The following is a 27,032-nucleotide window of genomic DNA, read 5'->3' on the forward strand; positions in this document are numbered from 1 at the left end:
TGCTGAACAGCGCTTTGTTATTGCACATCGTTCCCCTTGTTATGGGGGAAATACCCCTTTTAAATGTATTGAGTTCACTGTTTTCTTTTTGTATAATAGTTGCTATAATGTTCACTGTTGAAGCTCAGGCAGGCTTTTTTTCACTTGAGTACTGCATCAGGTGTTACTTCATATATCTAAAGGGAGGAGCAGTTCCATATCTCTGTATTTGCTCTATACATTAATGTTGGGTAGTAAACTAAGTATATGTGCATGGAATGGTAGGGGCTTGCATGGGCCACTGAAATTAAGGAGGGTTGTGTCTATTCTTATTAAGGAAAGGGTAGATATTGCTCTACTACAGGAAACATATCTGGATGATGATGCACATTTAAAGTTAAAACACAACTGGATTGGCCAAATCTTTTTTTCATCATTCACAACTAGCAGTAGAGGAGTTGCTATACTTATTAATAAGAACATCCCTTTTAATGTTTTAAAGAGTGACAAAGACTGATTTGGTAGATATGTTTATCTTAGTGGGGTCCTTTATGGGAAAGAGATTTCGCTGCTAAATGTGTACTTTCCTCCAAACATTTCTCCTGAATTTCTCATGTCAACCCTTGCTAAATTTTCTGTATATCCCACAGAAACACTTATAATTGGATGGGATTTTAACTGCCTGATGGACACTTTGATGGACAAATGGCCTGTTAGAAATCCCACTCATACTAAGCAGTCAAAGGCATTAGTAGCTATCTGTGAAATATTGGACTATTTGGATGCTTGGCGAACTTTAAACCCCACACAAAAGGACTTTACCTTCTATTCTGCCCCACATAAATGTCACACAAGAATTTACTATTTACTATAAGCTGTTTTTGCAATCAGTGTCTTGCTGTAAGTTGGGTGACATCTTGGTATCAGATCATGCCACTGTATATTTAGATATATTAGTTCAGGGAGTCCCACAATGAACCAAAAGATGTCGAATTAACACTAGCTTACTTAAGGATACAACTTTTCTCTCCTTTTTTCATACAGTATTTAAAACATTTCTTACAATTAACTCTACTGGTTCAGTTAGCCCATCTTTAGTATGGGAAACTTGCAAAGCATATATTAGAGGGCTGACTATTTCATTCTCATCTAGCAAGCGATGCAGACAATTGGCAAGACAGAAACTTCTTGAAACTGAACTGGATAACGCTAAAAAGGAATTTAATGCGACATCAGATTCTACAATACTTGAAAAAATATTTAACATTAGGACTTCTTTGGATTTGTTGTTAACACAAAAAGCTAATACAATTTTTTTTTTATTTTCTAGGCAGAAATTGTATGAGCATGGTAACAAACCCTGTAAATATCTTGCTCAGTTGACAAAGGTTAGGGCAAAACAACAATTAATTACCTCTGTGTTGGACACGTCTGGCAAATTACATTTTGATAACCCTTCAATGAATGATGTGTTCAGGAAATTTTATTCTGATTTATATAAATCTGAGCAATGTGCTGACGGCGCAGAACGAATGTATTCATTTTTTAATGATTTACCCTTGAAAACACTCCCACAAGCTTATAGGGAACTTCTTGATGCCCCAGTTAGTAGAGAAGAGGCTATGCAAGATCTTCAGAGTCTACAGGCCGGTAAAGCACCGGGCCCAGACGGCATAAGTTCTGAATTATATAAGGAATTCCATCATGTCCTACTGGATCCCCTTTTTGAGATGTTAAACCACTCTTTTGAAATAGTATTATTACCTGATTCATTTAGAGAGTCTGATATCTGAAAACCTTGATAAGGGAAGGATCCAGAGGACTGTCAGGCCAATAGCACTGCTCAATTCTGATTTGAAATTGTTATCCAAAATACTTGCACTTAGATTAGAGCAAGTATTTCCAATCTTAGTCTGTGAGGACCAGACTGGTTTCATTAAAGGAAGGAGTTCTAGCCATAATGTCAGAAGGCTTTTAAATATTATTAATATCTCACTATCTTATATTAATATCTAGAAGCAAAAACTTGACACTTTAGTTATTTCATTAGATGCCGAAAAGGCATTTGATAATGTTGAGTGGCCCTATTTATGTTATACTTTACAGAAATTTGGATTTGGGGACAAGTTTTTGAGGTAGGTGCAGCTGCTCTACAATAAACCTTCATCTGCACTAATAGCCTGAGATCTAAACATTTTCTTCTGGGTAGGGGCACCAGGCAGGGCTGCCCACTTTCGCCATTGTTGTTTGCCCTTGCCGTTGAACCATTGGCAGAAGCGATTAGATATGATTAATTGATTAGAGGGGTTACAATATGTGACAGACAACACAAGATTTCACTTTATGCAGATGATATTCTGCTATTTTTGTCTGATACAAATACATCAGTTCCATGACTGGTTGATGTTATAAACTCCTTTGGGGAATTTTCTGGTTATAAGGTACATTTTACAAAATCTGTTGCTTTACCATTGGGCAGTCTCACTTCAGAAATACAAATGTTCTCCTCTTTCCCTTTTAAATATTCCATGTCAAGTTTTACCTATCTAGGGCTTCATATAACCCCTAAATTCCAACTTTTATTTAAAAGTAACTTTACTCCTCTTCTGGAGAAAATCATAGCGATTTGCAGAGGTGGAATGCTCTTCCTGTATCATGGTTGGGAAGAATTGCTATAATCAAAATGAACATTTTACCTTGTTAAATGTATCCTTTGATGATGCTGCCTATTTTACTTTCTAGCAAAGTTATTAAGGAGCTTAATGGCTGGCTTTATTGTTTTATATGGAGTAAAAGGAAACCAAAATTGAAAATGAACAAACTACAGCTCCCTAGTCATAAGGGTGGTCTAGATGTTCCCAATATCAGATGGTATCAGCTGGCGTGTCAGCTTCGTTTTGTGGTGGACTGGTTGAAGAATGATCCAGGTTCCATTTGGCTTGATCTTGAAGCCTTGCAATCTCTGTGCCCTCTTCAGAATCTTTTGTTTATTAGCAATCCTGAAAAGTTAAAAACTCTATATAATAGCCCGGTCATACGGAACACTCTTAAAGCCTGGGTGCAGTCGTGCAAGTTAGAAGGTATGTTTCATTTGACATCAGCTCTTACACCAATTCAAAATAATCCAGATTTTCCTCCTGGAACTGATGACTCTGGGTTTAACCTCTGGAATTCTTTAGGTATTGTGAGGCTGAAAGATATATTTGAGGGTTCCTCGCTTCTGTCTTTTGAATAGTTGTCTGCTAAATTTAATCTGTCAAGACATAATTTCTTCAGGTATTTGCAGCTAAGGGACTTTATTGGCAAAAAGACCACTTTGTGTACCGATAATTCTATGTCTGAAATTGAGAAAATATTGCTAAAAGACACAAGACAAAAAAAAATATCTCATATATATGTTACATTGAGTTTGACCTTCCCAGCAGACAGAAAATCTTAGACAGATGTGGGAAAATGATTTTGCAGTAAATATCTCCCGCGAGGATTGGGATTCAGTCTGGGATCATGCTAAGAGATTATCAGTGTGTAATAGAGAACGTGCTATTCAATTCAAAATAATACATCGGCTACACATCACCCCTTATATCAGAAATAAAATGGACCCAAAACTTTCCCCCTACTGCTCAAAATGCAAAACATCAGTTGGTAATTATATTCATTGTATCTGGTCTTGTCACAGAATTCAGTTGTTTTGGAAGAAAATTGCAGACCACATTGGCAGTATTCTGGGAATTAATATATATGTTGATCCTTGTTCATTTATTCTAGGTCTGCACGCTGGTAGTATTTTGAATAAATATCATAAGAGACTTTTCAGTATTTTAACTTTTGCTGCAAGAAAGAACATTTTGATGTACTGGATAAATGAGAAAACTCCTTCAATTAAAAAATGGCATAACCTTGTGAAAGAATTCATCCCAATGGAATTTTTGACATATTTATTACATTCTTCTACAGACGTATTTCATCAGATATGGACACCCTATTTGGACTATGTTTCTCTCACCTTGGACGATTCTTATGTTTTTGTTGAAAACATGGCTCAAAACAAGAAGCCTATTCCTGTGAATGTTTATGTATCTTCCCCTGTAACCTATCTATTTCTTTGAGTTTTTTTTTTAAGAATTGATTTGAGAATTGTGCATTTAAGGTCTGCCTGAGCTGTTTGTTTTATTTTTATTTTTATTTTTTTTTATTTTGCTTTGTTCTGTTGGAATTTCATTAACAAAAATCTCAATAAAACTATTCATAATTTTTTTTTTTTTTTTTAAACAATGCAAAAAGCACTTACCAATTTACTTGAAGTGAAAATCAGTCCTCCTTTCCTGTTTAATAAATTAAGCAATCACACAGAACATCATTCAGTCATTCAGAACATCTCGTGTTTTAAAATCCATAAGGATCTCATTCTCAATGGCGATAGCAGAAGTGATGACAGTTGACTCGTCAGCAAGATCTCACCTCTTCGCTTCCAAATTACGTACATCACTTAAAGCGTGATTGCGTCACTCACGGCCAGCTAGAAGGCCTCGACCGGGACATATCCTAAAGATCACACCCACCAAGAACAAATAAATCAATCTGACTGGCTGATGAATCTGACAATCTGACTTTAGTTGCTCATTCATTTGCACTGTTGAGGGATTCTGTAGAAATTCTGAAGGCCTGTATTTAGTACAATACCACTCTTGCTTGTGTGATATTTCTTTAACAACAAAAGGTTGTATGTAATTGTTGGCTCTAAAGCTACAGTATGTTGGCTATGTAAGGGATAATATACAGTCAGCCAGTCATTATCACAAAATGAAGTCAACAAAATTAAACTTGAAGGGGTTTATTTTGCAATAATGACAAGGTGACTGTAGATTATCCTACTTATTACATGGGTGCTTACCATTTAAATAATTAAATGGACATGAAATATTGATTTGATTTGAAATTGTTATTATGTGAGAAGAAAGAGACCAGAGTCTCCAGAAACAGCTGAATTCAACCTCTGGTTTGCTTAAGAGTTATGTTGGTGTTAATTTTGTGAAAAAGGCCGTCAGATTGCTCATTGTCCCGCTTATTACACGACTGTTTGTCAAATAAATAAATAAACGGACATGAAAAATTGATTTTAAATGAAATTATTTTATAAGCTTACTTGTAAAGATCATGAAAAGTATATATCACTTATAAATGACACAATATCCCCAGATGTGCGGTCATTATTCTGAAACATTAGACCGCTGGATGGTGCGATTGACCAGTCAGAATCAAGTATTACAGAGAACCATGCATTAGTGTAATATTTGACTACTTTAAGTAAAAATGCTTTGCAAGACTTTTTCTTAAACACTATTTTCGTGTTTACATAAACAGCTTTAATTAAGCCTTAATTGCTTGATAGATTTAACACAATGCATATCGCTCTAGTTTATTTTTACCTCCAGTTGCCATGAAAAGCTGCATGCTGCTGAGATTCAGCAGTTGTGCCCTTCCCTTGGGCACTGAGAGCATGTTCCACTGTCATCTCCTGTGCCACACAAAGCTGTCGCAATTAGACACGAAGCTGTGTGCCTATTGTCATTTCCGCTGATATCAGCTGCTGATGTAAGCAAGGACAGCACCTCAGGTGACCCAGACTGAGACAAAGGGCCAGACGCAAGAGGGGAAGGCCATTGCTCATCAGCAGACTTATTGAAGGGCTTCTGCTTGAACCAGTAATGGGCTTAGCAGGCTTCCAGAGGCCCCTCTGATGATTGAGAGTTGGAGGACAGGTTGAAGATTGTAATACTCATTTTGGAACAGATCCCCCATTTTTTTACGTCCCTCGATGGCAGTAAATAACCAGGACAGCTCTGTTTTGTCCCTCATACTTTCTCCTTCTCTGCAAGAACATGCTCAAATCATCTGCCTGGTGGGAATGGAGGGGTGATGGAAACCCTCCACTTCCCTCTTAATGTCAAATTATAACCTGAAGATATTATTGCTCATGTTGATTGTTTTATTTGTAGGCACATTCATTATCCCAGCACTCTGTTCTTGAACCGTTTGCCTCAAGAATTTTGTGCCCACATTTATAGAGACTGACAGTTAATTTTTTATAATATTTCACTTTCCTACATCTCCACCCAAGAGCACAGCAGCTCGAGACATATGCAAAGGCTTGCTGTGTTTGTAGTAAGTGCAGTGTTAAGTCTTACATTTTTTAGAGGGTGGAAACCCATTTGAAGGACCTAACACCAGTGGTATGCTGAGAAGTTCTTTCAATGAAAATGTTAAAGGACTTGCTGTATTGTTATGCCCAATGGACGCCTTTAATGATGGAGAGGGTTGTTTATTTTGAGACCAAAAGAGCATTCTAACACTCAGTATGTTGATATGGGTCTCCTGACCACCTGAAGGTATTTACCTAAAGGCCTAACAGCAGGAGTTGCTAGAAAGGCCCTCTCACTTCTTCTTTGCTATATGATTTTCTCTCAAAGATTCAATGGCTAAGAGCTAAGAGCCCCTCACATACTTCCCTCTACTTAAAATGCATTCATAGCTCCCAGGATCAAACCTAGGAAAGGGCACAGTTCTGTATAAAGGCCAGGGATGTAACCCCAGGTTTCAAGGAGATAACCCCTGTACTTAGTGTACTGAAGGTCACATAGGATTAATGACAAAGTAATAACTAACTTTGCAAAATTACTGTTTTCAAACAGGTTCCCTGATCACACCCCATTGGTCAGAAACAGATAATCCCACCCCAAACTCACACCATTGGTTCAGCCAATCTTACAGTGTCAGGGTGTTTGGAATGCTCAAACTAATAGAGAAATTCTTTGATAGCACCACAGTGTTTACACTTTTCGGGGAAATCAACCTAAAATGGCAAACTTATAGCTAATTTCTGCATATTAAGCTGGGAAACAAGAAAGTATTTTAACATCGAAAAACTACATACTTTAGCTTTAATACATTATGGCTCACAAAGAAAGTCTTCCTAAGCATATCTGCATCCAAAAGCAACCAGATTCTTTGAAGATTTCTTGATCTCTACCTTTAGATCCAGGGAACGCTCCTTACTCATCTACCCTTACTAAGTGCGCTTGGTATTCTGAGCACCATCTTCACCACTTCTTTCTTTCAATCTCTGATAAATATTGAGGAATACTCAACTGAATGCGAATCATCAAAGCCATCAAAGTGATCCTATCTAATCGAGCCGAGAGACAGCAAGTTGTGCATTAAGGGCAAAGTTTGTGTTGCCCTTACAGTTGATTGACATCTCTAATGTGTCTTCATATAACGAATACCTCTGCATCACGGCTCTCCTGGTGTGTTTGAAGTGCTCTCTGCCCTAAGGTAATGCACCAGGATAAGGGTTCACATTCCTCATTTTATGCGTTCACTTCCATATTTCAGTCCGGGTATTTCATCAGCTCAAAGCAGAAAGGATGCCTCGATTCCTATGTCATATCAGATTAATTACCTCAAGCAGTAATGCAGGTTATCAACATTTTTAAAAATGTGTTTTATGATAGTGGTAAAGCTGTAAAAAAAAATTGTATAGTTTCCTATGCCATATTCATATCTCATATATAATGTGAATTGGGGAATTATAGTTATTTCATGTGATTTTAATTTGCTGCATTCTCCTTTTAACTCAGGTCTGTGAGAAAGGCAAGCATTTGAAAAGGTCACTTTATGTTGTTATTATTTTATCGAGAGTGCTGTGGTCCTGCTACATTGATTTGGGGTGCAGCGGTAATTGTCTGTGCCTTTTGAAAATGATCTGCAATATTTTTCAAAGCAGCTCACCACATAGTTTACCTCTTCAGTGCTGTTGCAGGTCATTTTGACCTGGTTTACATTTTAACACAGTTTCCCTATCTGTCACTCACTCGACGTTGTGTCGATGTAGTGACACTAGGGGTCACTCTTGGGAGCCCGAAACACCTCTGGTCTTTGATAAAAGGCCAATGAAAATTGGCGAGTGGTATTTGCCACTCACCCGGACAGTATAAAAGGGTATAAAAGGAGCTGGTATGCAACCACTCATTCAGATTTTCTCTTTGGAGTCGAACGGTCAAGCTCATTGAGCTGAATTCTCACAACTGTTCATTCACCTCTGCTGGATCTGATGGCACATTTCGCGGCTTCTCCCTCCTCTGCACTGGTGCACTGCAGAGAAAGCCCCTGGGCGCTTCGGCAGAAAAAAAGAGAGTATATTTTCTGAAAGAGTATATTTCTCTAAAAGAGCGTCACACACAGAATGTCTTTTTAAAGATGCGTCTTTTTAAAGATGCCTTTCCGATTGTGTGTTATTCCTGGTTGCGGTCGTTACCTCTCAACTTCAGATGGTCATGATCACTGTCTTTCGTGTCTGGACGCAACCCACACGGAGGCAGCGTTCGTGGATGGTTCATGTTCTCATTGCGAGAACATGACCATGGCAACATTGCAGTCGCGGCTTACTTTCATAAGAAAGCAAGCCACCCCAGCGGCTCCCCGCCTCGGTCCTTCTACCTACGGGTTTGAGACAATTTTGGGACTCCAATGTGTTCGCCTCTGCCGGGTATCCCCCCGCAGACCTCCCATTCCCCAGCACGCTCGTCTGCCCCGATCGGGCTTCCGGATGAGTCCGCTGGCTCGTCTCACACTGAGTTTGGCCTCTTGTTCGGAGCCCGCGAAGCTGATGAGCTCTCGAGCGCAGCATCGGAGAGCAGGCTTGTCCAGTCGGACGCAGAAGCCTCAGCTGGGTTCCCCCCTTCGGGGTCGATTGCCTAGTCACAGGCTGATGCAGAGATGACGGACATTCTTTCCTGGGCGGCCGCGAGCATCGGGCTAGAGTGGAACCCTCCGCTCTCCCCTGAACCCTCGCGGCTCGATGATTGGTTCCTGGGCTCGCAGCACTGCTCAAAGCAGCCACGCCCCGATCCGGTGCCTTTCTTCCCGGAAGTGCACGAGGAGCTGACGAAAACGTGGGAGGCACCTTTTACTGCCCGGTCCCAATTCCTCAGTTCCCCAGCCCTCACTTCCCTTGATGGCGGTGCAGCCAGGGGCTATACGGCAATTCCCCCGGTGGATAAAGCGCTTGTGGTGCACCTATGCCCGCAGACCGCCGCCACCTGGCACGGACGCCCAAAGCTCCCGTCCAAGCCCTGTAGGTTCACGTCATCCCTGACGGCTAAAGCCTACAGCACTGCTGGACAAGCTGCCTCTGCCCTGCATGCCATGGCTCTCCTGCAGGTCCAACAAGCCAAGGCGCTAAAAGAACTGCACGAAGGTAGTTCCGCCCCAGATCTGATGCAGAAACTGCACTTGGCGACCGACCTCGCTCTCCGAGCGACGAAGGTCACGGCGCAGTCTCTCGGGCGGACGATGTCCACATTAGTGGTACAGGAGCGCCACCTTTGACTCAACCTGGTCGAGATGGGTGAGGCCGACAAGACACAGTTTCTTGCTGCCCCCATCACCAAGGGCGTCCCCCTGCGGTGACTGCACCGGCTCCACCGCAGCCCGCCCCTTTGGCCCGGCCCCGGCGTGGAGCCCGCCGCAGGAAGCATACGCCACCCCTCTCACAGTCGGCCGCTAAGAACCCACGAAGGTCGTCAAAGCGCCCCTGAGACGGGCGACCCAGGGTCGACAAAACCCACTCAACTGGAGCTGGTAGTAAGACCACTCCATCCCCCTGTGGAGGGCCGGGTGGAGAATCTTTTGTTGCCTTTTTGTTTCACGGCATACCCAAGTGGCTGCGGTACCCAACAGTTCAGCAAAAGAGTAGTTTCCTCCTTCCCTGGGTCACATACCCAGTGTGCACGGTCGTCATCACGACCACCGTCCACGGGTTTTTGAATCCTTGCAGGATTGGCGCTCCAGCGGTGGTCTCCCCGCCCCTGCAAGCCCAGCTGTGGCACACATCTGCCCCCGATGTGACAGTCTCCACGGGTTGCGAGGACAGGCCTCTTCCTCCCCCATCCCAGGCTGTTCCGGGGGTGGTTGCAAGGAGCCAGGTAAGTGCTTCGATGTCCCTAGACTCAGCACGGCCACGACATGGCGTGGCACCTCGAGCTCCGCCCCGCCGCGAGGCCCCACCTGCCGGTATGTCCGATGATCTTGTCCCTTTGGTCCCCCTTGCGTGGAACTTGGATGCGTGGCTTGCGCTTTCCAATCTGTCGCGATGGCTGGTCCAGACCGTCCGACTCGGCTACGCGATTCAGTTTGCCAGGCGTCCGCCCAGGTTCCATTTCACCTTGGTGAAGGAAGAAAACGCTGCTACCTTGCGTGCGGAGATCGCTACCCTCTGTCCCTCCGGCCGAGATGAGGAAGGGGTTTTACAGCCCCTACTTCATCGTACCGAAAAAAAGGCAGTGAGTTGCGGCCAATCATGGACCTGCAAGTACTGAACCGGGCTTTACACAGACTCCCATTCAAGATGCCTTTAAGGGAAGAGGGCATTCGCATTCTCAACTATCTTGACGATTGGCTAATCCTAGCTCACTCTCGGGACATGTTGTGTGCACACAGGGACTTGGTGCTCTCACACCTCAGCCAACTAGGGCTTTGGGTCAACTGGGAAAAGAGCAAGCTCCTCCCGGTTCAGAGCATCTCTTTCCTCGGTTTGGAGTTGGACTCGGTCTCTTTAACAGCACGCCTCATGAACGAGCGCGCATAGTCGGTGCTGGCCTGTTTGAAGGCATTCAAACAGAAAACAGCAGTTTCACTGAAACTCTTTCAGAGGCTCCTGGGGCATATGGCATCCTCAGCGGTGGCCACCCCACTCGGGTTGATGCATATGAAACTGCTTCAGCACTGGCTTCAGACTCGAGTCCCCAGATGGGCATGGCACCGCGGGACACATTGCGTGGTCATCACGCCGGTCTGTCACCGTCTTTTCAGCCCTTGGACTGACCTCTCGTTTCTACGGGCAGGTGTTCCCCTAGAGCAGGTCTCCAGGTGTGTCGTGGTCACGACAGATGCCTCCAAAATGGGCTGGGGCACTGTTTGCAACGGGCACGCAGCCGCGACTGCATTGGCACATCAACTGCTTCGAGTTGTTGGCAATTCTGCTCACCCTGTGGAGGTTTCAGCTGTTGATCCCCAGCGGCTCCCCGCCTCGGTCCTCCTACCTACGGGTATGAGCTAGCACTGGGGGAGATTTGGGGACCTCAATGGGATCGCCTCCGCCGGGTATCCCCCCGCGGACCTCCCATTCCCCAGCATGCTTGCCAATCGGGCTACCAGATGAGTTCGCCGGCTCGTCGCACGGCGAGTCTGGCTTCTTGTTCGGGGCCCGCGAAGATGATGAGCTCTCGAGTGCAGCATCAGAGAGCGGGCTTGTCCAGTCGGACGCAGAAGCCTCAGCTGGGCTTCTTCCTTCGGGGACGGTCGCCCAGTTACAGGCCGATGCCGAAATGACGGACATGCTTTCCCGGGCGGCCGCGAGTGTCGGGCTAGAGTGGAACCCTCTGCTCTCCCCTGAACCCTTGCGGTTTGATGATTGGTTTCTGGGCTCGCAGCGCTGCTCAAAACAGCCGCGCCCCGCTCCAGTGCCATTCTTCCCGGAGGTGCATGAAGAGCTGACGAAGTCATGGGAGGCACCTTTTACTGCCCGACCCCGACTCCGCAGTTCCCACGCTCTCACTACCCTCGATGGCGGGGCGGCCAGGGGCTATTCGGCGATTCCCCCGGTGGATAAGGCGCTCGCGGTGCACTTATGCCCGCAGAGCGCCGCCACCTGGCATGGATGCCCTAAGCTCCCGTCCAAGCCCTGTAGGCTCACATCGTCCCTGACGGCTAAGGCGTACAGCGCTGCTGGACAAGCCGCCTCTGCCCTGCATGCCATGGCTCTCCTGCAGGTCCACCAAGCCAAGGCACTGAAGGAACTGCACGAGGGTAGTTCCGCCCCAGATTTGATGCAGGAACTGCGCTCGGTGACCGACGAAGGTCACGGTGCGGTCTCTCGGGCGGACGATGGCCACACTAGTGGTCCAGGAGCGCCACCTCTGGCTCAACCTGGTCGAGATGGGTGAGGCCGACAAGACACGGTTCCTTGCTGCCCCCATTTCCCAGGCGGGCCTATTCGGCGACACCGTTGAGGACTTTGCCCAGCAGTTCTCGACGGTAAAGCAGCAGACGGAAGCAATCCGGCACATCCTGCCCCGGCGCAGCTCAAGACCTCGCACCCTGTCTGCTCGTCGCCAAGGGAATCCCCCTGCGGTGACTGCACCGGCTCTGCCGCAGCCTACCCCTCCGGCCCAGCCCCGGCGTGGAGACCACCGCAGGAATCCGACGCCACCCATCTCACAGCCGGCGCCGAAGAACCCATGGAGGTCCTCAAAGCGCCCCTGAGACGGGCAACCCAGGGAAGAGGGAACCCACTCACGTGGAGCTGGTAGAAAGACCACTCCATCCCCCGGTGGAGGGCTGGGAGGAAAATCTTTTGTTGCCTTTTTGTTTGATTTTGCCGCACGCCCAAGTGGCTGCGGTACCCAACAGTTCAGCAAAAGAGTGGCTTCCTTCCTCCCTGGGTCACATACCCGGTGTGTATGGTCGTCACCACGTCTACCGTCCACGGGCTTTTTCTTGCAGGATTGGCGCTCCAGTGGTGCCCTTTCCGCCCCTGAGCGCTCAGCTGTGGCACAAATCCACCCCCGATGTGACGTGAGGACAGGCCTCTTCCTCCCCCGTCCCAGGCTGTTCCGGGGGTGGTCACAAGGAGCCAGGTAAGTGCTTCGATGTCCCTAGACTCAGCACAGCCACGACGTGCTGTGGCACCTCGCGCTCCACCCTGCCGCGAGGCCCCACCTGCCGGTACGTCTGACGACATTGTCCCCTTGGTCCCCCTCACACGGAATTTGGACGCATGGCTTGCGCTTCCCAATCCATCGCGGTGGTTAGTCCGGACCGTCCGACTCGGCTATGCGATTCAGTTCGCCAGGCGCCCGCCCAGGTTCAGCGGTATTCACTTCACCTTGGTCAAGGGCGAAAACGCTGTTACCCTGCGCACGGAGATCGCTACCCTCCTATGGAAGGGTGCGATAGAACCTGTCCCTCCAGTCGAGATGAAGAAAGGGTTTTACAGCCCCTACTTCATCGTACCGAAAAAAGGCGGTGGGTTGCAGCCAATCTTGGACCTGCGAGTACTGAACCGGGCTTTACACAGACTCCCGTTCAAGATGCTGACGCAAAGACGCATTCTAGCGAGTGTCCAGCATCAAGATTGGTACGTGGCGGTAGACCTGAAAGATGCATACTTTCACGTCTCGATCCTTCCTCGACACAGACCCTTCCTGCGGTTCGCGTTCGAGGGTCAGGCGTATCAGTACAAAGTCCTCCCTTTCAGCCTGTGCCTGTCTCCTCGTGTCTTTATGAAGATCACAGAGGCTGCCCTTGCCCCGTTAAGGGAGGTGGGCATTCGCATTCTCAGCTATCTCGACAACTGGCTAATCTTAGCTCACTCTCGAGACGTGTTATGCGCACACAGGGACCTGGTGCTCTCACACCTCAGCCAACTAGGGCTTTGGGTCAACTGGGAAAAGAGCAAGCTCCTCCCGGTTCAGAGCATCTCTTTTCTCAGTTTGGACTCAGTCTCCCTGACGGCACGCCGCCCAGTTGGTGCTGGCCTGTTTGAAGGTGTTCAAACAGAAAACATCGGTTCCACTGAAACTTTTTCAGAGATTCCTGGGGCATATGGCATCCTCGGCGGTGGCCACCCCACTCGGGTTGATGCATATGAGGCCGCTTCAGCACTGGCTCCAGACTTGAGTCCCGAGACGGGCATGGTGCCACGGGACACACCGCGTGGCCGTTACGTCGGTCTGTCACCGTCTTTTCAGCCCTTGGACCGACCTCTCGTTTCTACGAGCAGGTGTTCCCCTAGAACTGGTCTCAAGGCACATCGTGGTCACGACAGACACCTCCAAAATGGGCTGGGGCGCTGTTTGCAACAGGCACGCAGCCGCTGGCCTCTGGATGGGTCCACGGCTGCGTTGGCACATCAACTGCCTCGAGTTACTGGCAATTCTGCTCGCCCTGCGGAGATTCCAGCCATTGATCCAGGGCAAGCACGTGCTAGTTCAGACGGACAGCACGGCAGCGGTAGCATATGTCAACCGCCAAGGCGGTCTGCGCTCCCGCTGTATGTCACAACTCGCCCGCCGTCTCCTCCTCTGGAGTCAGCAGCACCTCAAGTTGCTGCGAGCCACTCACATCCCGGGCAACCTCAACACTACAGCGGATGCGCTGTCACGGCAGGTTTTCCTCAGGGGAGAGTGGAGACTCCACCCTCAGGTGGTCCAGCTGATTTGGAGTCGATTCGGTCAGGCACAGGTGGGCCTGTTCGCCTCCCAAGAATCCTCCCACTGCCTGCTCTGGTACGCCCTCACCGAGGCTCCCCTCGGCATAGACGCGCTGGCACACAGCTGGCCCCCCGGCAATCGCAAATATGCGTTCCCCCAGTGAGCCTACTTGCACAGACCCTGTGCAAGGTCAGGGAGGACGAGGACAGCCCCCCCTGGCAAATTCCCCTAAGGAAGGACCTTCTTTCTCAGGGACGGGGCACCCTCTGGCACCCACGCCCAGACCTCTGGAATCTCCATGTCTGGTCCCTGGACGGGACGCAGAAGACCTAAGTGGCCTATCACTCGCGGTGGTAGACACGATCACTCAGGCTAGGGCCCCCGCTACAAGGCGCCTGTATGCCTTTAAGTGGCGTCTGTTCACTAAGTGGTGTTCTTCTCGACACGAAGACCCCCAGAGATGCACAGTCGGATCAGTGCTTTCCTTCCTGCAGGAGAGGTTGGAAGGGAGGCTGTCCCCTTCCACCTTGAAGGTGTACGTTGCTGCCATAGCAGCACACCATGACGCAGTTGACGGTAATTCCTTAGGGAAGCACGCCCTGATCATCAGGTTCCTAAGAGGCGCCAGGAGGCTGAATCCCTCCAGACCGCCCCTCGTTCCCTCATAGGATCTCTCCATAGTTCTTCAGGGTCTACAGAGAGCCCCCTTTGAGCCTTTGCAGTCAGCCGAGCTTAAGGCACTCTCTCTGAAGACTGCCCTCCTGACTGCGCTCATTTCCGTCAAGAGGGTAGGTGACCTGCAAGCGTTCTCTGTCAGCGAAACGTGCCTGGAGTTCGGTCCAGGCTATTCTCACGTGATCCTGAGACCCCGACTGGGCTATGTGCCCAAGGTTCCCACCACTCCTTTTAGGGACCAGGTGGTGAACCTGCAAGCGCTGCCCCAGGAGGAGGCAGACCCAGCCCTGTCGTTGCTGTGTCCGATGCATGCTTTACGCATCTATTTGGATCGCACGCAGAGCTTTAGAGTCTCTGAGCAGCTCTTTGTCTGCTTTGATGCACAGCGGAAAGGAAGCACTGTCTCCAAGCAGAGGATCGCCCACTGGCTTGTTGACGCCATAACTATGGCATATCTTGCCCAAAACATGCCGCCCCTGGTAGGGCTACGAGCCCATTCTACCTGTGGTGTAGTGGCTTCTTGGGCCCTGGCCAGAGGTGCCTCTCTAACAGACATTTGCAGAGCAGCGGGCTGGGCAACACCCAACACCTTTGCAAGGTTCTACAACCTCCAGGTGGAACCGGTTTCATCCCAGGTAGTGGCACGCAACACAAGCGGATAAGCCCGGGATAGCCGGCCGGGTGTATCGCTTGCACATAGCTCCTTCCACCTCCTTTTGAGCTGAAGATGTGCGCTGTTAATTCCCAGTAGTATTCAAAAACATTTTCTTTTGTTCCCTGGTTGACTTCCTCCGAGCCCCGTGGTCAGTCGAGTTTTCGGAGAGACTCACTGCCGGCCCAGTACACATGCTAACTAAGAGCCCTGTTCTGGGGTAGGTGCTTCGTATGTGGTGGTTCCCTGTAAGGCTAAACCCCATGCGATCTATATCTTCCGCTAGTTCGTTTCCCTGCTGGCAAACTGCATCTTCCTTGGGCAGAGCCCCTCTGCCCCAGTCTCCATGTTTGTAGTAACTCCTCCCCCATTGGGCAGGATCTACCTTGAAGGCTCTCCACTTGGTTGGAAAGACCATGTAACGTGTTTTTCCACTTAAAAATATCCCCCCCTCTCTTGGGGCAAGGTGTGGTCTCCGCAGTGTCCTCCCCTTGGGAGGGACACCCCCTGACTAGACCTGGCGGCCCAGTTGGATAATCCCCCTTCTTTTTTAGGGAGTGGAAAAAGAGAAGGGGAAAAGAGGCCACGACTGGGTTAAGCCTGTCTCTATCTTTGGGTAGTCGACTTGTCCCCAAAAAGGGCCGTTTGACACTCATAACTGTGTTGGGGGAGGTTACGTGTCGACCTGGTGTGCTGGCTATGAGGCACACAGCAAGTCTGCCCACCACACACTGCCAGTTCACGTAACACCGTTCAGCCTTGTGGCGTTTTGTATAGGGACCCCTAGTGTCACTACATCGACACCAACATCGAGTGAGTGACAGATAGGGAACGTCATGGTTAATGGTGTAACCTCTGTTCCCTGATGGAGGGAACGAGACGTTGGTCCCTCCTGCCACAATGCTGAACTACCCGCTGAAATGGCCGGACCTTATATCGGCTCCTCAGCGTAAAACCTGAATGAGTGATTGCATACCAGCTCCTTTTATACCCGTATGTCCGGGGGAGTGGCATGCAAATACCACTCGCCAATTTTCATTGGCCTTTTATCAAAGACCAGAGGTGTCTCGGGCTCCCAAGAGTGACCCCTAGTGTCACTACATCGACACCAACGTCTCGTTCCCTCCATCAGGGAACGGAGGTTACACCAGTAACCATGACGATTTTGTGTACCATTTGCATTGTCATGTGAGCTTGTTCCAAAGTGTTGGTCATACTTGTTGTTATTGTCTGTAAATGCTTGCTTATCAGTTCCATTTGTTTTTTCCCCATTTCTTCTTTTTATGCATGCTGTTCCTCCTGTCCCCCTCCTTCCTCCTCCTCCACCGCACCTCCTCTCCTCATGTGCTCAGACACTGCGCCCAGCACTGAAGCCGCAGCTCACGGTTGGTACCTTTCCCTCCTTCTTCTGCCAGCACAGCATGGCATAACCTGCATGCCAGCTGAGTACAGTAGGGCATGTAACGCCTTCCGCTTTTACAGAATTCTGGAGACATGCACAGGATTTGGGAATGAAACTAATGTGGATTTGCTGAATATGTATCTTCCTGTCCATCTGTTTGCCTGTCTGTCATTCTGTCTCGTTTAAGGGTCAATGACATAATGCAAATCTTTTGTCCGAATCTTTGAAGTTATTCAAAAATATATAAAAAACTTATTCACACAAAACTATAACTTGAACTTAAACTTCAAAGAAAATGCTTTCAGTTTCTGAGTTTAAAGTCCTTTTGACTGTTTTTCTGGGGCTTAAAGTCAAAATGTCTAAGTGGTGTAACTGTCCAGAGACAGTGAAAATGTAGTTTGGAATAATCCTGTATTTTATATATATATAAGAAACAGAGAGAGGGCCTTCACAATGAGTATCAAGGTCATTTTAAAATATATCAGATTGTAGGGCTTTACTGGTTGTTTAGATCAGTGTTACTATCAGAAATAATTAATAATTATTTCTTTAGTTATTAATTAATATTTAAATTAATTAATTGAATCTAACTCATTAAAACCTCATATGGGGCTCCAGTAAATGTAGTGTGCTACGTTTAGGAGCAAGTTTGGTTATTAGCAATAATTAATAATTATCAAAGATAATTATTAATTATTAAAATCAATAGAACATTGATGAGAATCAATGTTAGCTTTTTTAATCATTTAAATCAACAATTATCAAAGATAATCGATAATTGTTAACATCGATGAAACATTCATTAAAATTAACACTAGCTTATTGATCATTCAAATTCAATCATCAAAGATAATTATCAATTATCAAAAATCAGTAGAATATTAATAAGGATTAACATTGACGGGGCACCACCCTGAAATCAGGGACTAATAACCAAATAGTAAAACAGTCTCAATATTAGATTCTTTTCTTAGGAAAATCGACATCCGAAGAAAAAAAATCAATGAATGAAGGTTTGAATCCGAGCACTGACATCCCGTCAGCATGACACAGGCGTATGCAAAACAAACCAAAACACTTCTCTTTGTAATATAAACAAAGTTTATTTATGCAGTAATATCAATTAATAATTAATACAATGCAGTCAATAAACTTCCGACTTACAACTACAAACTAAACAGGGATATGATTAGATATGGAAATAAAATAATCCTATAACACATAAGGTGTGTGTGTGACAATGTGTGTGTGTGTCAGTGTGGTTATTACGAGAGAGAGAGAGAGAGAGAGAGAAGTGACAGCCCTAAAGCCGATTTCGCGATAGTGGGAGAGAAAGCAGCTCTCAGTTTATCACTCAGAGACGCGGTTTTACGAGCGGGGCTCGTAAAAGTCCCGCGTTATGTGACTCTTTAATGGATGAACTCAGTTGCTGTCTCACCCGCGATGGCGAAATTGCACAACAATCCAATTTGGTTGGACCACAATACAGCAAAACAAATTTGTGATAATTAATACCCTGAGTATTAATAATGAGTGGACATGGCGGTCCGTAAACTGTACAAGCAAAATCCTTGAAACACAAGAATAACACACTATAATATTCTATCTCTGCCCAGACGTAAACCTCTTACTTGAATCGCATGAGGACACAGGTAGAATGTGTTTTCCTCCGTCCTTTAACTCTGACCCGGTTCCTTGAGGCTCGGGTGATGACGGGAGGCCGTTTCCTCGCTCTGTCGGCGGGCGGCTGATGTTGATTCTCGGCGGGCTGGCGGAGAACTCAGAAATGTCGACTTGATTGAAGATGGAAGAGAAATCTTTAATCTCTTCACTTCTGTAGGCAAACGGATGAAGATGCGAATTGCTCGGCGGTCTCCTTCGGATCCGTCGGAGTGTTCGGTTGAACACAGAGTAATCTCAACTCGTCCAGCGAGATGGAGATTGTATGGCCACAGTTTCAAGTCAGACGTTACTTCCTTGTGCCACGAGGTTGCACCGGAGAGCAGCGAAGAGCTGCGTCCACACGCTGCAAACAAAGTAGCTGGAAGCGAATTCTGGAAGCATTTCAGAGGTATTTCAACTCCTGATGATGTCATGTTTGAGGGACATTCTGTTGTGTGCCTCATCCAATAGGAGTTGAGAGTTCGATCCTTTAGTGAGCAAGGCTTCATGGATTTGTAGTCTATTTTGGACTCCCTTTGTTTGATTTTGGCACGATTTTTATCAGTAAGATTTACGACTTGGAAGGTTTTTACGACTGTATTAGGCCTGCCTTTGTCTTCTATCTGAATACATGAGGCCCAACAAGATATTCTGACAATTTTATGAAAAAGCACAGTTTGTTCAGGTCAAATGGAGTGACCCTAATAAAACTTTATATGCATGATTCAAAATTCAAGAATTGTTTTACTTTAAAATTAGGTTTGAAAGCTTTTTTGAAATTAATATTTAAGTTGTGTACATTCAAGTGTATTCAAGGTGCAAGGAAAGTATTTGAATATCTTTTGCTTAATAGTTACACCACTTGACAGTTTTAAAGTATTTTTTATATATATAAAACGCTATAAATGTTTAAACAAAATATATCACACTATCATGAACACAAAAATGTAATTTCTACGAACTTGACACAATTTTTATAATCCCAGGCAACCTAATTTGTTAATGACCCTTATCTGTCCATATGCCACTTATGCTTTATCCCTATCATCAGTCACCCACAAAGACCTGCCTGTTTGCCAGAACGCTCCTCTGAGAGTTTAATCAGAGCATTCACCCCATAATTCAAGGCCATATCACCTCTCCATCCTCCTGCATGAGCCGTCCTCAAGTCCTTGTTGGCATTTTTTATTTCACACTTTTCAAGTCCTCGCAGAGCTCCCAACAGACACTCGTAATCCACCTGCAATCATTTTTCATGAATTTAAATGATGTCCAAATGGCTGTTTTTGATTTCTGAGAACAAAATGGAGACCCCTTTCTCTACATTATGCAGATGGTATTGTATTCCACCTTGGTATGCCAGCTCTGTGCACAAATCACAGAAAGGGGACCGTTTGCATAGCTCACAGGCTTTGTTGTATTTTACAATATACTGTAGCACAAAAACGCTTTCTCAATTCATTAAGCCTTTTATGTTTCTCTCGCTCTCAGTGTGCTGTGGCAGATGCTTATCAAGTCAAGTCAAAGGAAAGGAATATCATGATACTGTGTAATTATGTCACCTGTGCCACATGGAATACCCTCTAATGATTTAATTAGCAGTCGTGTTGTATGTTGCAGGAGAATACACCTCAACAGACACTTTTTCTTTCCCTCCAGTGACATTGTGCTTGGATGTGTTGGGTATCACTATTTTTTTATACTTTTTATTATATCCACTACATGTTATATCCACAACTTTACATATAAGGTTAAACCATATACAAGTGGTTGAACTGCTAAAGGTTAGATTATTCTTTTCCATGTGCATAATTTGGACGTGACGTTTTTGACTACAGAAACATGGTCAGGCTTGACTATGTAGCAGAGCTATAATTGAGCTTCTGTGCAGTTCATTGCATTTCTAAATACCATGTCACAAGGCCAGTGTTAACCTTGTACAGTTATATCATTCTGCCAGTGATGTATAACACAGAATCACTGTAAGCCTTCAAAGAAATCCAGAGCAATTTTTTGATCCTACAGTACAAAAGGGTTTTGCTCATGCTCAAAGAGCGCAAGGTGAAGCCAGAGGCTTTTATCTTGGGAAATAAATTGTTTTTTAATGTATTGTGCCTCTTATCTTTGTGTTGTCTAGATATGACATAGAGCTTTTTGTATGCTTAAAATGTTCTTTCAGTGCAGTGAAAAGGGTTAGTTTCCATCTCAGTACTTCCTGTTCACATTTCTCTCATTATCCAAATGGACAGGAAATACCTTGTTTATAAAAAGTCAGGCATGCTCCTCCATTCTTTAATCTGAAATTGTTGTCCTGACCTGTTGCAAATATGTGTTTCTGATAATGTTAAGATGTTTGCTTGTGTTGAAAACAGCATTTCATACTGCTGTCTTGCAGTGTTTACTCCAAATGCAGCTATTAAGAATTAAGTTACATTTTTAACAGAATAAAGTTGTCGCTCTCAGTGAGCAGTTTATGATGGCAGTGTAAAGCACATGTTCCTCCTCAGAAGTATCTCCCATTTGCATCTTGTCACACCTTGTGTGTTTTGTGCTTTCACATTATAGCTCATGCACATATGCTGTTTTCCATCTTATTTTCGTAGGTGTGCTGCTCTCACTGTTCGGGAGATTTCACTTCTCTCTGATAACAGTCTTTTTTCATCCTCTCTGGTGTAGCCTAGCAACAAGCTGTTCAAGCAATAAGTGGGGTTTTCAGCAGAGGTTGAGGTAGAAGGCTGACATAGTGGGCAAGATTCCTCGCTAGAACATAAAGCATAAAAAAAGTATTATTATTTTTTTTATAATTTTCAGTGGTTCACCTAAACATTCATTCACTCATACTCATGTTGTTCCAAACTCACATGACTTTCTTTTGTCTTTGGAACACAAAAGGAAATTGTAGGCAGAATGTTAGTCTCCGTCACTATTCACTGCCATTGTAACCTTTTTTTATTTTTTTCCATACAATGAACATTAATGGTGACTGAGGCTAACATTTTGCTTAAAGGGATAGTTCACCCAAAAATACCATTTGGTGTGCTTTCACACATGCACTTTTTGTTTGAATGACTTTAAGGTTTGGTTCATTTGAATGATGTGAACGCTGTTTTCTGAACTCGGGGTGCACACCTGGAGCCACACCCGAGTCCGCTTGAAAAATTGGTCTGGGGTACGGTTCATGTGATTTTCAGTATGGTTTGCTGCTGATATGAATGCAATTGTACCAAATTGCGGAACTGAACTGCTTGTGATGATGTATAATTTGCGTCTTTGCAGGCTCCCAATCACAATTATTATGATATAATGCATTTCTAATACATGCTAGTCTCCAAACAAATCCCCTTCAGAGAGCAGCTTATGTTCTTCACATCTCTTGCAACTCATCCGCAGACTTGCGGCAGACAAATGCTAACATTCTTCACATCATTGCACATTAGATGCATCTGTGGCAGTCAAACACAAATGTTGTTCTGTGTATGTAAAGTTTGGGTGGTAAATCCAAAGAGATAAATACTTTAATAACACAACTAAGCTGATGACTTCTTGAGTTTTGATGCAGTTACAGTGGTAAACAACTGCCTCTTATACTCATGTTAATGATGCAATCGGACCACAGTTTGGACCCAAATAATATGATGTGAACAGAGACCAGCAGAGGGAGGAAACAAACTCTGGTGAAAGCACCCTTACTTCCCCTCATGCCATCCCAGATGTGCATGACTTTCTTTCTTCTGCTGAACACAGACAAAGATTTTTAGAAGCATATCTCAGCTCTGTGGATCCTCACAATGCATATGAATGGGTATCAAAATTATAAAGCTCCAAAAGCATACAAAGGCAGCATAAAAGTAATCCATAGGACTCCAGTGGTAAAATCCATGTCATCAGAAGTGATATGATAGGTGTGGGTGAGGAACATATCAATATTTAAGTCCTTTTTTACTATAAAGTCTTCTCCCTGCCCAGTAGGTGTTGATTTACCGAAAGAATGCAAATCACCAAAAACAAAAGAAGGATAATGTGAAAGTGGAGATTGATAGTAAAAAAAAGGACATAAATATTTATATATTTTTCACCCACACCTATGATATCGCTTCAGAAGACATTGATTTAACCACTAGATTCTAAAAAATATTTTAAAAATCTTTGTTTGTGTTCAGCAGAAGAAAGAAAGTCATGCACATCTGGGATGAGAGAATTTTCATTTTTGGGATTCTTTTACCTATTTTCTTTTGTGTTCCATTAAAGAATGACAGTCATTCAGGTTTAGAGCAACATTTTCTTTTTGGGGTGAACTGTCCCTAATAACCTTGTCTGCATTATTTATTTATTTATTTTACGCCTAAAACTTTTAGCGTAGCTAATGTAACCAAGGCCAGGCTGGTGGGGAAAAATATCTAGTCCATACATTATTTCCCACTTGAATATTCTGTTTCACTCTGAAATATGTAATAATATGGAAGTTAAATGGATTGCAAGTGCCATATTGTCTTTAACAATACATGCAGTGTGGTGTGGCTAAATATAAATCACACTGCAAAATAAAAGAAACATGGTTCTTGGGGTCAGATAGATCAAATCCTTACCTGTGTGTTAGCAACCCTGACAAACTCTTACTGTATCGTCATACACTGACACACCCCGGTATTATTCGCACCGTTCTTCACCTGACCCAATGTTTGTGTATTGTCACACTCTTCTCTGCCTGCCTCCTCTCTGAGTGATTTATTGCTATCATGACACTGTTTCATTGAAATATATAGAGACCTTTTATCCTGAGTGTTAAGGATCTGTAGTGAATTCTGATAGTGAGAACCCATTCAGTAGCTCCTCTACATCTGGCTCTACCTCTATATCGATCCATCCAGGCGTATTCCTCATTCCTGTTCATTTCCGAAGAGAATGATTGAACACACTTCACTTCTTTTTGTCATTTCATCATCCATTGTTCAGTGTTGCACCACTCAACATGTTTAAGGCTGGGCTCAGTAAACATGATGGTGGCATCTTTTGATTATGTGCTATAAGTAACAATGGTGTAAGAACCTGCATGAAACCAGGTGTAAAATAACTGCTTTGTCTGTGGATTGCGACAAATGGAAAATCGCTCTACTCTGGCCAACTGGTTTGGAGGACTGTTTTCTTGCAATTCTAAAAGTAAAACGTTTCAATCCTTGTTCTCAATTTGATGGAGTTGGTCTTTTCATAAAGAAATGAGTCTTTTCATAACGGATGTAATAATGGTTTTCATTTTGCCATTGCTTTGGCCACACCTCTGTCACAATTTTCATAATAGGAATGGATGAATGAAATCTAAATTTTTGTCCTTTGCATGATAAAAAGAGTGTCTTTTGTGAAACAAAGCCGCTAAAATAAATAGCAGGCTTTAGAAAAGGATGAATAAAATCTGCAAGTGTAACACATGGTGCCAAATTAAGCAAAGGCTTACTTAAGCCTATCTCTCCCCCCCACCCCACCGCTTGCTCTTTCACCGGTAAATCTAAGCCCCTGTTTGACATGAACTTAGCCACCTCTGATGTAAAGCTGTTTTACATGCTGAAAGAGCCCATGTTAACTGCCTCTCCCTCATCCTCTCAAAGCAGTCGCCATGACGATCCCCTTGCCCATTGTGCTATAGTAAAGCCTGTGTTACTTAGCATCTTGTTTTCAAACACTCTGATTTGAAATCCCTTCATGCATTAAAGAAAGCACATACAAAAAGTTTTGACTCTGGGAGAATGTACATGTAAATGAGTGTGTTCTGGTGTATATATCTACTGATAGTCTTTGCAAATATTTGTGGCACTTGTTAAGGCAAGCATCACTATTACTATTGATCATACTTAGAATAAGAAATCATCGCATCGCAAGTTGTGTGATTGGAACAACAGCTCTCCACCTGTGATTAAAAGATTTAGTTTAGTAAGCTGTAATTTCAATTTAGTTAGATTGTGCTGTTAACATATTTGACTTCGCTGAGACTTCTACAGTATATCTTTCATTCCATATACAGTATATCTTTAATTTCATTCAGACTTTGACCCATGCACTTAAAAAAAATATCTTATTCAGTAATTTTTATAAAAAGCAACGTTCCAAGACATCATGCAAACTTGAACGCCATTTTCCTCACGCCGTCTAAAGGATTAAGAGGTTTACAGGAATAGTTCACCCAAAAATGAAAATTATCTCAACATTTACTCACCCTTATGCCATCCCATATGTGTATGACTTTCTTTCCTCTGCTGAACACAAACAAAGATTTTAGAAGAATATTTCAGCTCTGTAGGTCCAGACAATGCAAGTGAATGGTGACCAAAACTCAGAAGGTCCAAAAAGGACATAAAGGCAATAAGAAAAAAGTAATAGATAAGACTCCAGTAGTTAAATCCATATCTTCTGAAGCGATATGATGTGGGTGAGAAACAGATCAATATTTAAGTCCTTTTGTACTGTAAATCTACACTTTCACTTTGAATGTGGAAGTGACTTTCACTTTCAGCCACCTGCTGTCAGGGCTGGTCAAAGGAGGAGATTTATAGGAAAAAAAGGACTTGTAAGGAGACGTAGATATTAATCTGTTTATCACCCACACCTATCATATCGCTTCTGAAGATATGGATTTAACCACTGGAGTCATATGGATTACTTTTTATGCTGCTTTTCTGTCCTTTTTGGACCTTCTGAGTTCTGGTCACCATTCACTTGCATTGTGAGGACCAACAGAGCTGAGATATTCTTCTAAAAGTAGTGGGGGAAACCCCACTATTGCAGCGCAATACTGATGACACTATACACCAGGGGTCGGCAACCTTTTTGACATGGAGTGCCATTTTTTATTTTCCTGGTCAATGACTGCACTTGCAATGAAAGTGAACAGGGCCAATCCGTAAATGTTAAAATACTCACTATTTTAAAAGTATAGCTACAAGACATAAACAAAATGTGTGTACATGATTTTAGTGTGATAAAATCGCTTAATAACCTTTTCTGTGTAAAGTTGTAGCCAATTTTACAATGTCGTTGCCATGACTGTAAAAATGACAATTTAAACAACTTTACATCTCAATTAAAACATGGGTTTTAAAAGAAGAATTAATGTAAGTGCTTTTATAAAATTATAAGCTTCACATTTCTGCCTTTTAAAGCCTTATTTTATCAAATTGGACCCATTCACATCCATTGTAAGTGCCTCACTCTAACCTCGATTTTTGCTTTTTTAAAAGAAAAGGACGGACGAGTCGAAATTATTTTTGTGGTAAATAATATTATGCCACAAATGCTGTTGATTTGAGCTTAACTTGTATTGAACCAGAATATTCCTTTAACCTGTTGATGTGCATGCCCCCCTCCCAGAACTGATGTCACTTTGCTTAAATTAGTTCACATACTATATAGTCTAGTCAAAAAAAGAGTTAATAATGTTGACATATTATAAAGATGTATAATTTGTCAACATTATGAACCATTTTGAACAGCACACTATATAGTAAATGTGAACTCATTTAAGCAAAGTAAAGTCAAACCCATGGGTGGGGTCAATGAGCATCAACAGGTTAAGCAGCTTTCAGCAATAAAGTTATTACTCCACCCCCTGCATTACGTCATTAATGACAGCTCTAAATTGTTGAGCCAGTGTGGTTCAAACAACAAATGTACAACATACTGTAGTTACAGTGGTTTTGGAAAACAGTCATGACTAGCTAGCTAATTGCTCCTGTGATGCATCGTACTATGGTGTTTAAACAGTGAGTAATGTTGTTGTGCAGGAAACACCCCTGAACACTCTAGCAGCCACTTAGAAATGCGGCATTAACCACTCAGAACATCTTGGCAAATGCATAGCAACACCCTAGTAACCACCCACAACACACTAGAATTATGGCCACTCACATTTTCATCAGAAAATGTTAATATCTAGTTATCTTTGCTGCATTGTTGATATTCCATGTTTTTTTTTTTCATTAATATTTTTTTTTCACTCATCCTTAGATACTGATACAACAGGGTATCCATCTTCATCCTTCTGTCTCAAATGTGCCATTTTTATCTTTCGTCTTGATTATGTTAATTGATAAAGCTCCCCTTTAGCTGACAGACGGTCCCCTCTCTTTGGAACAGTTTTATGTGGTAACTTGAGGCATAGACTTTTTGCTCAATCACCATAGACGAGCATTTGCTTTTTCATTGCTCATATGTCTGCCGAGCAGGAAAGGGCAGGGTCAAAACAGCTCTGGAGCAGTAGCGTTAGTCGATGCCTCCTTCGCTCTTTAATCCTCCAGTAGGAGAGGTGACCAGGATGGAAAGGACACACCTGCCAACACGCCTGTCAGCCTTAGCCCAGGAGAAGATAATTGAACAGATTTTGAACCGCAGGGTGCACCTCAGC

The 27,032-nt window shown here is 44.2% G+C and overlaps 1 protein-coding gene across 6 annotated transcripts in view; it reads left to right on the forward strand.

Moving 5' to 3' along the window:
- LOC127430622 (cell adhesion molecule 1-like) overlaps positions 1–27,032 on the forward strand; it is a 486,388-nt gene that overhangs the window by 445,521 nt on the left and 13,835 nt on the right. For 4 of the 6 annotated variants that reach the window (XM_051680514.1, XM_051680513.1, XM_051680517.1 and 1 more), the window contains one exon: positions 16,932–16,964. The exons of the other annotated variants lie outside the window; for them this stretch is intronic. In XM_051680514.1, the coding sequence (XP_051536474.1) occupies positions 16,932–16,964 (33 nt within the window). The remainder of the gene's footprint in view (positions 1–16,931; positions 16,965–27,032) is intronic. 6 annotated transcript variants of the gene reach the window in all.

This window comes from Myxocyprinus asiaticus, chromosome 40 (genome assembly GCF_019703515.2).
Source record: "Myxocyprinus asiaticus isolate MX2 ecotype Aquarium Trade chromosome 40, UBuf_Myxa_2, whole genome shotgun sequence".
In the NCBI taxonomy this organism is placed as follows: domain Eukaryota; kingdom Metazoa; phylum Chordata; class Actinopteri; order Cypriniformes; family Catostomidae; genus Myxocyprinus; species Myxocyprinus asiaticus.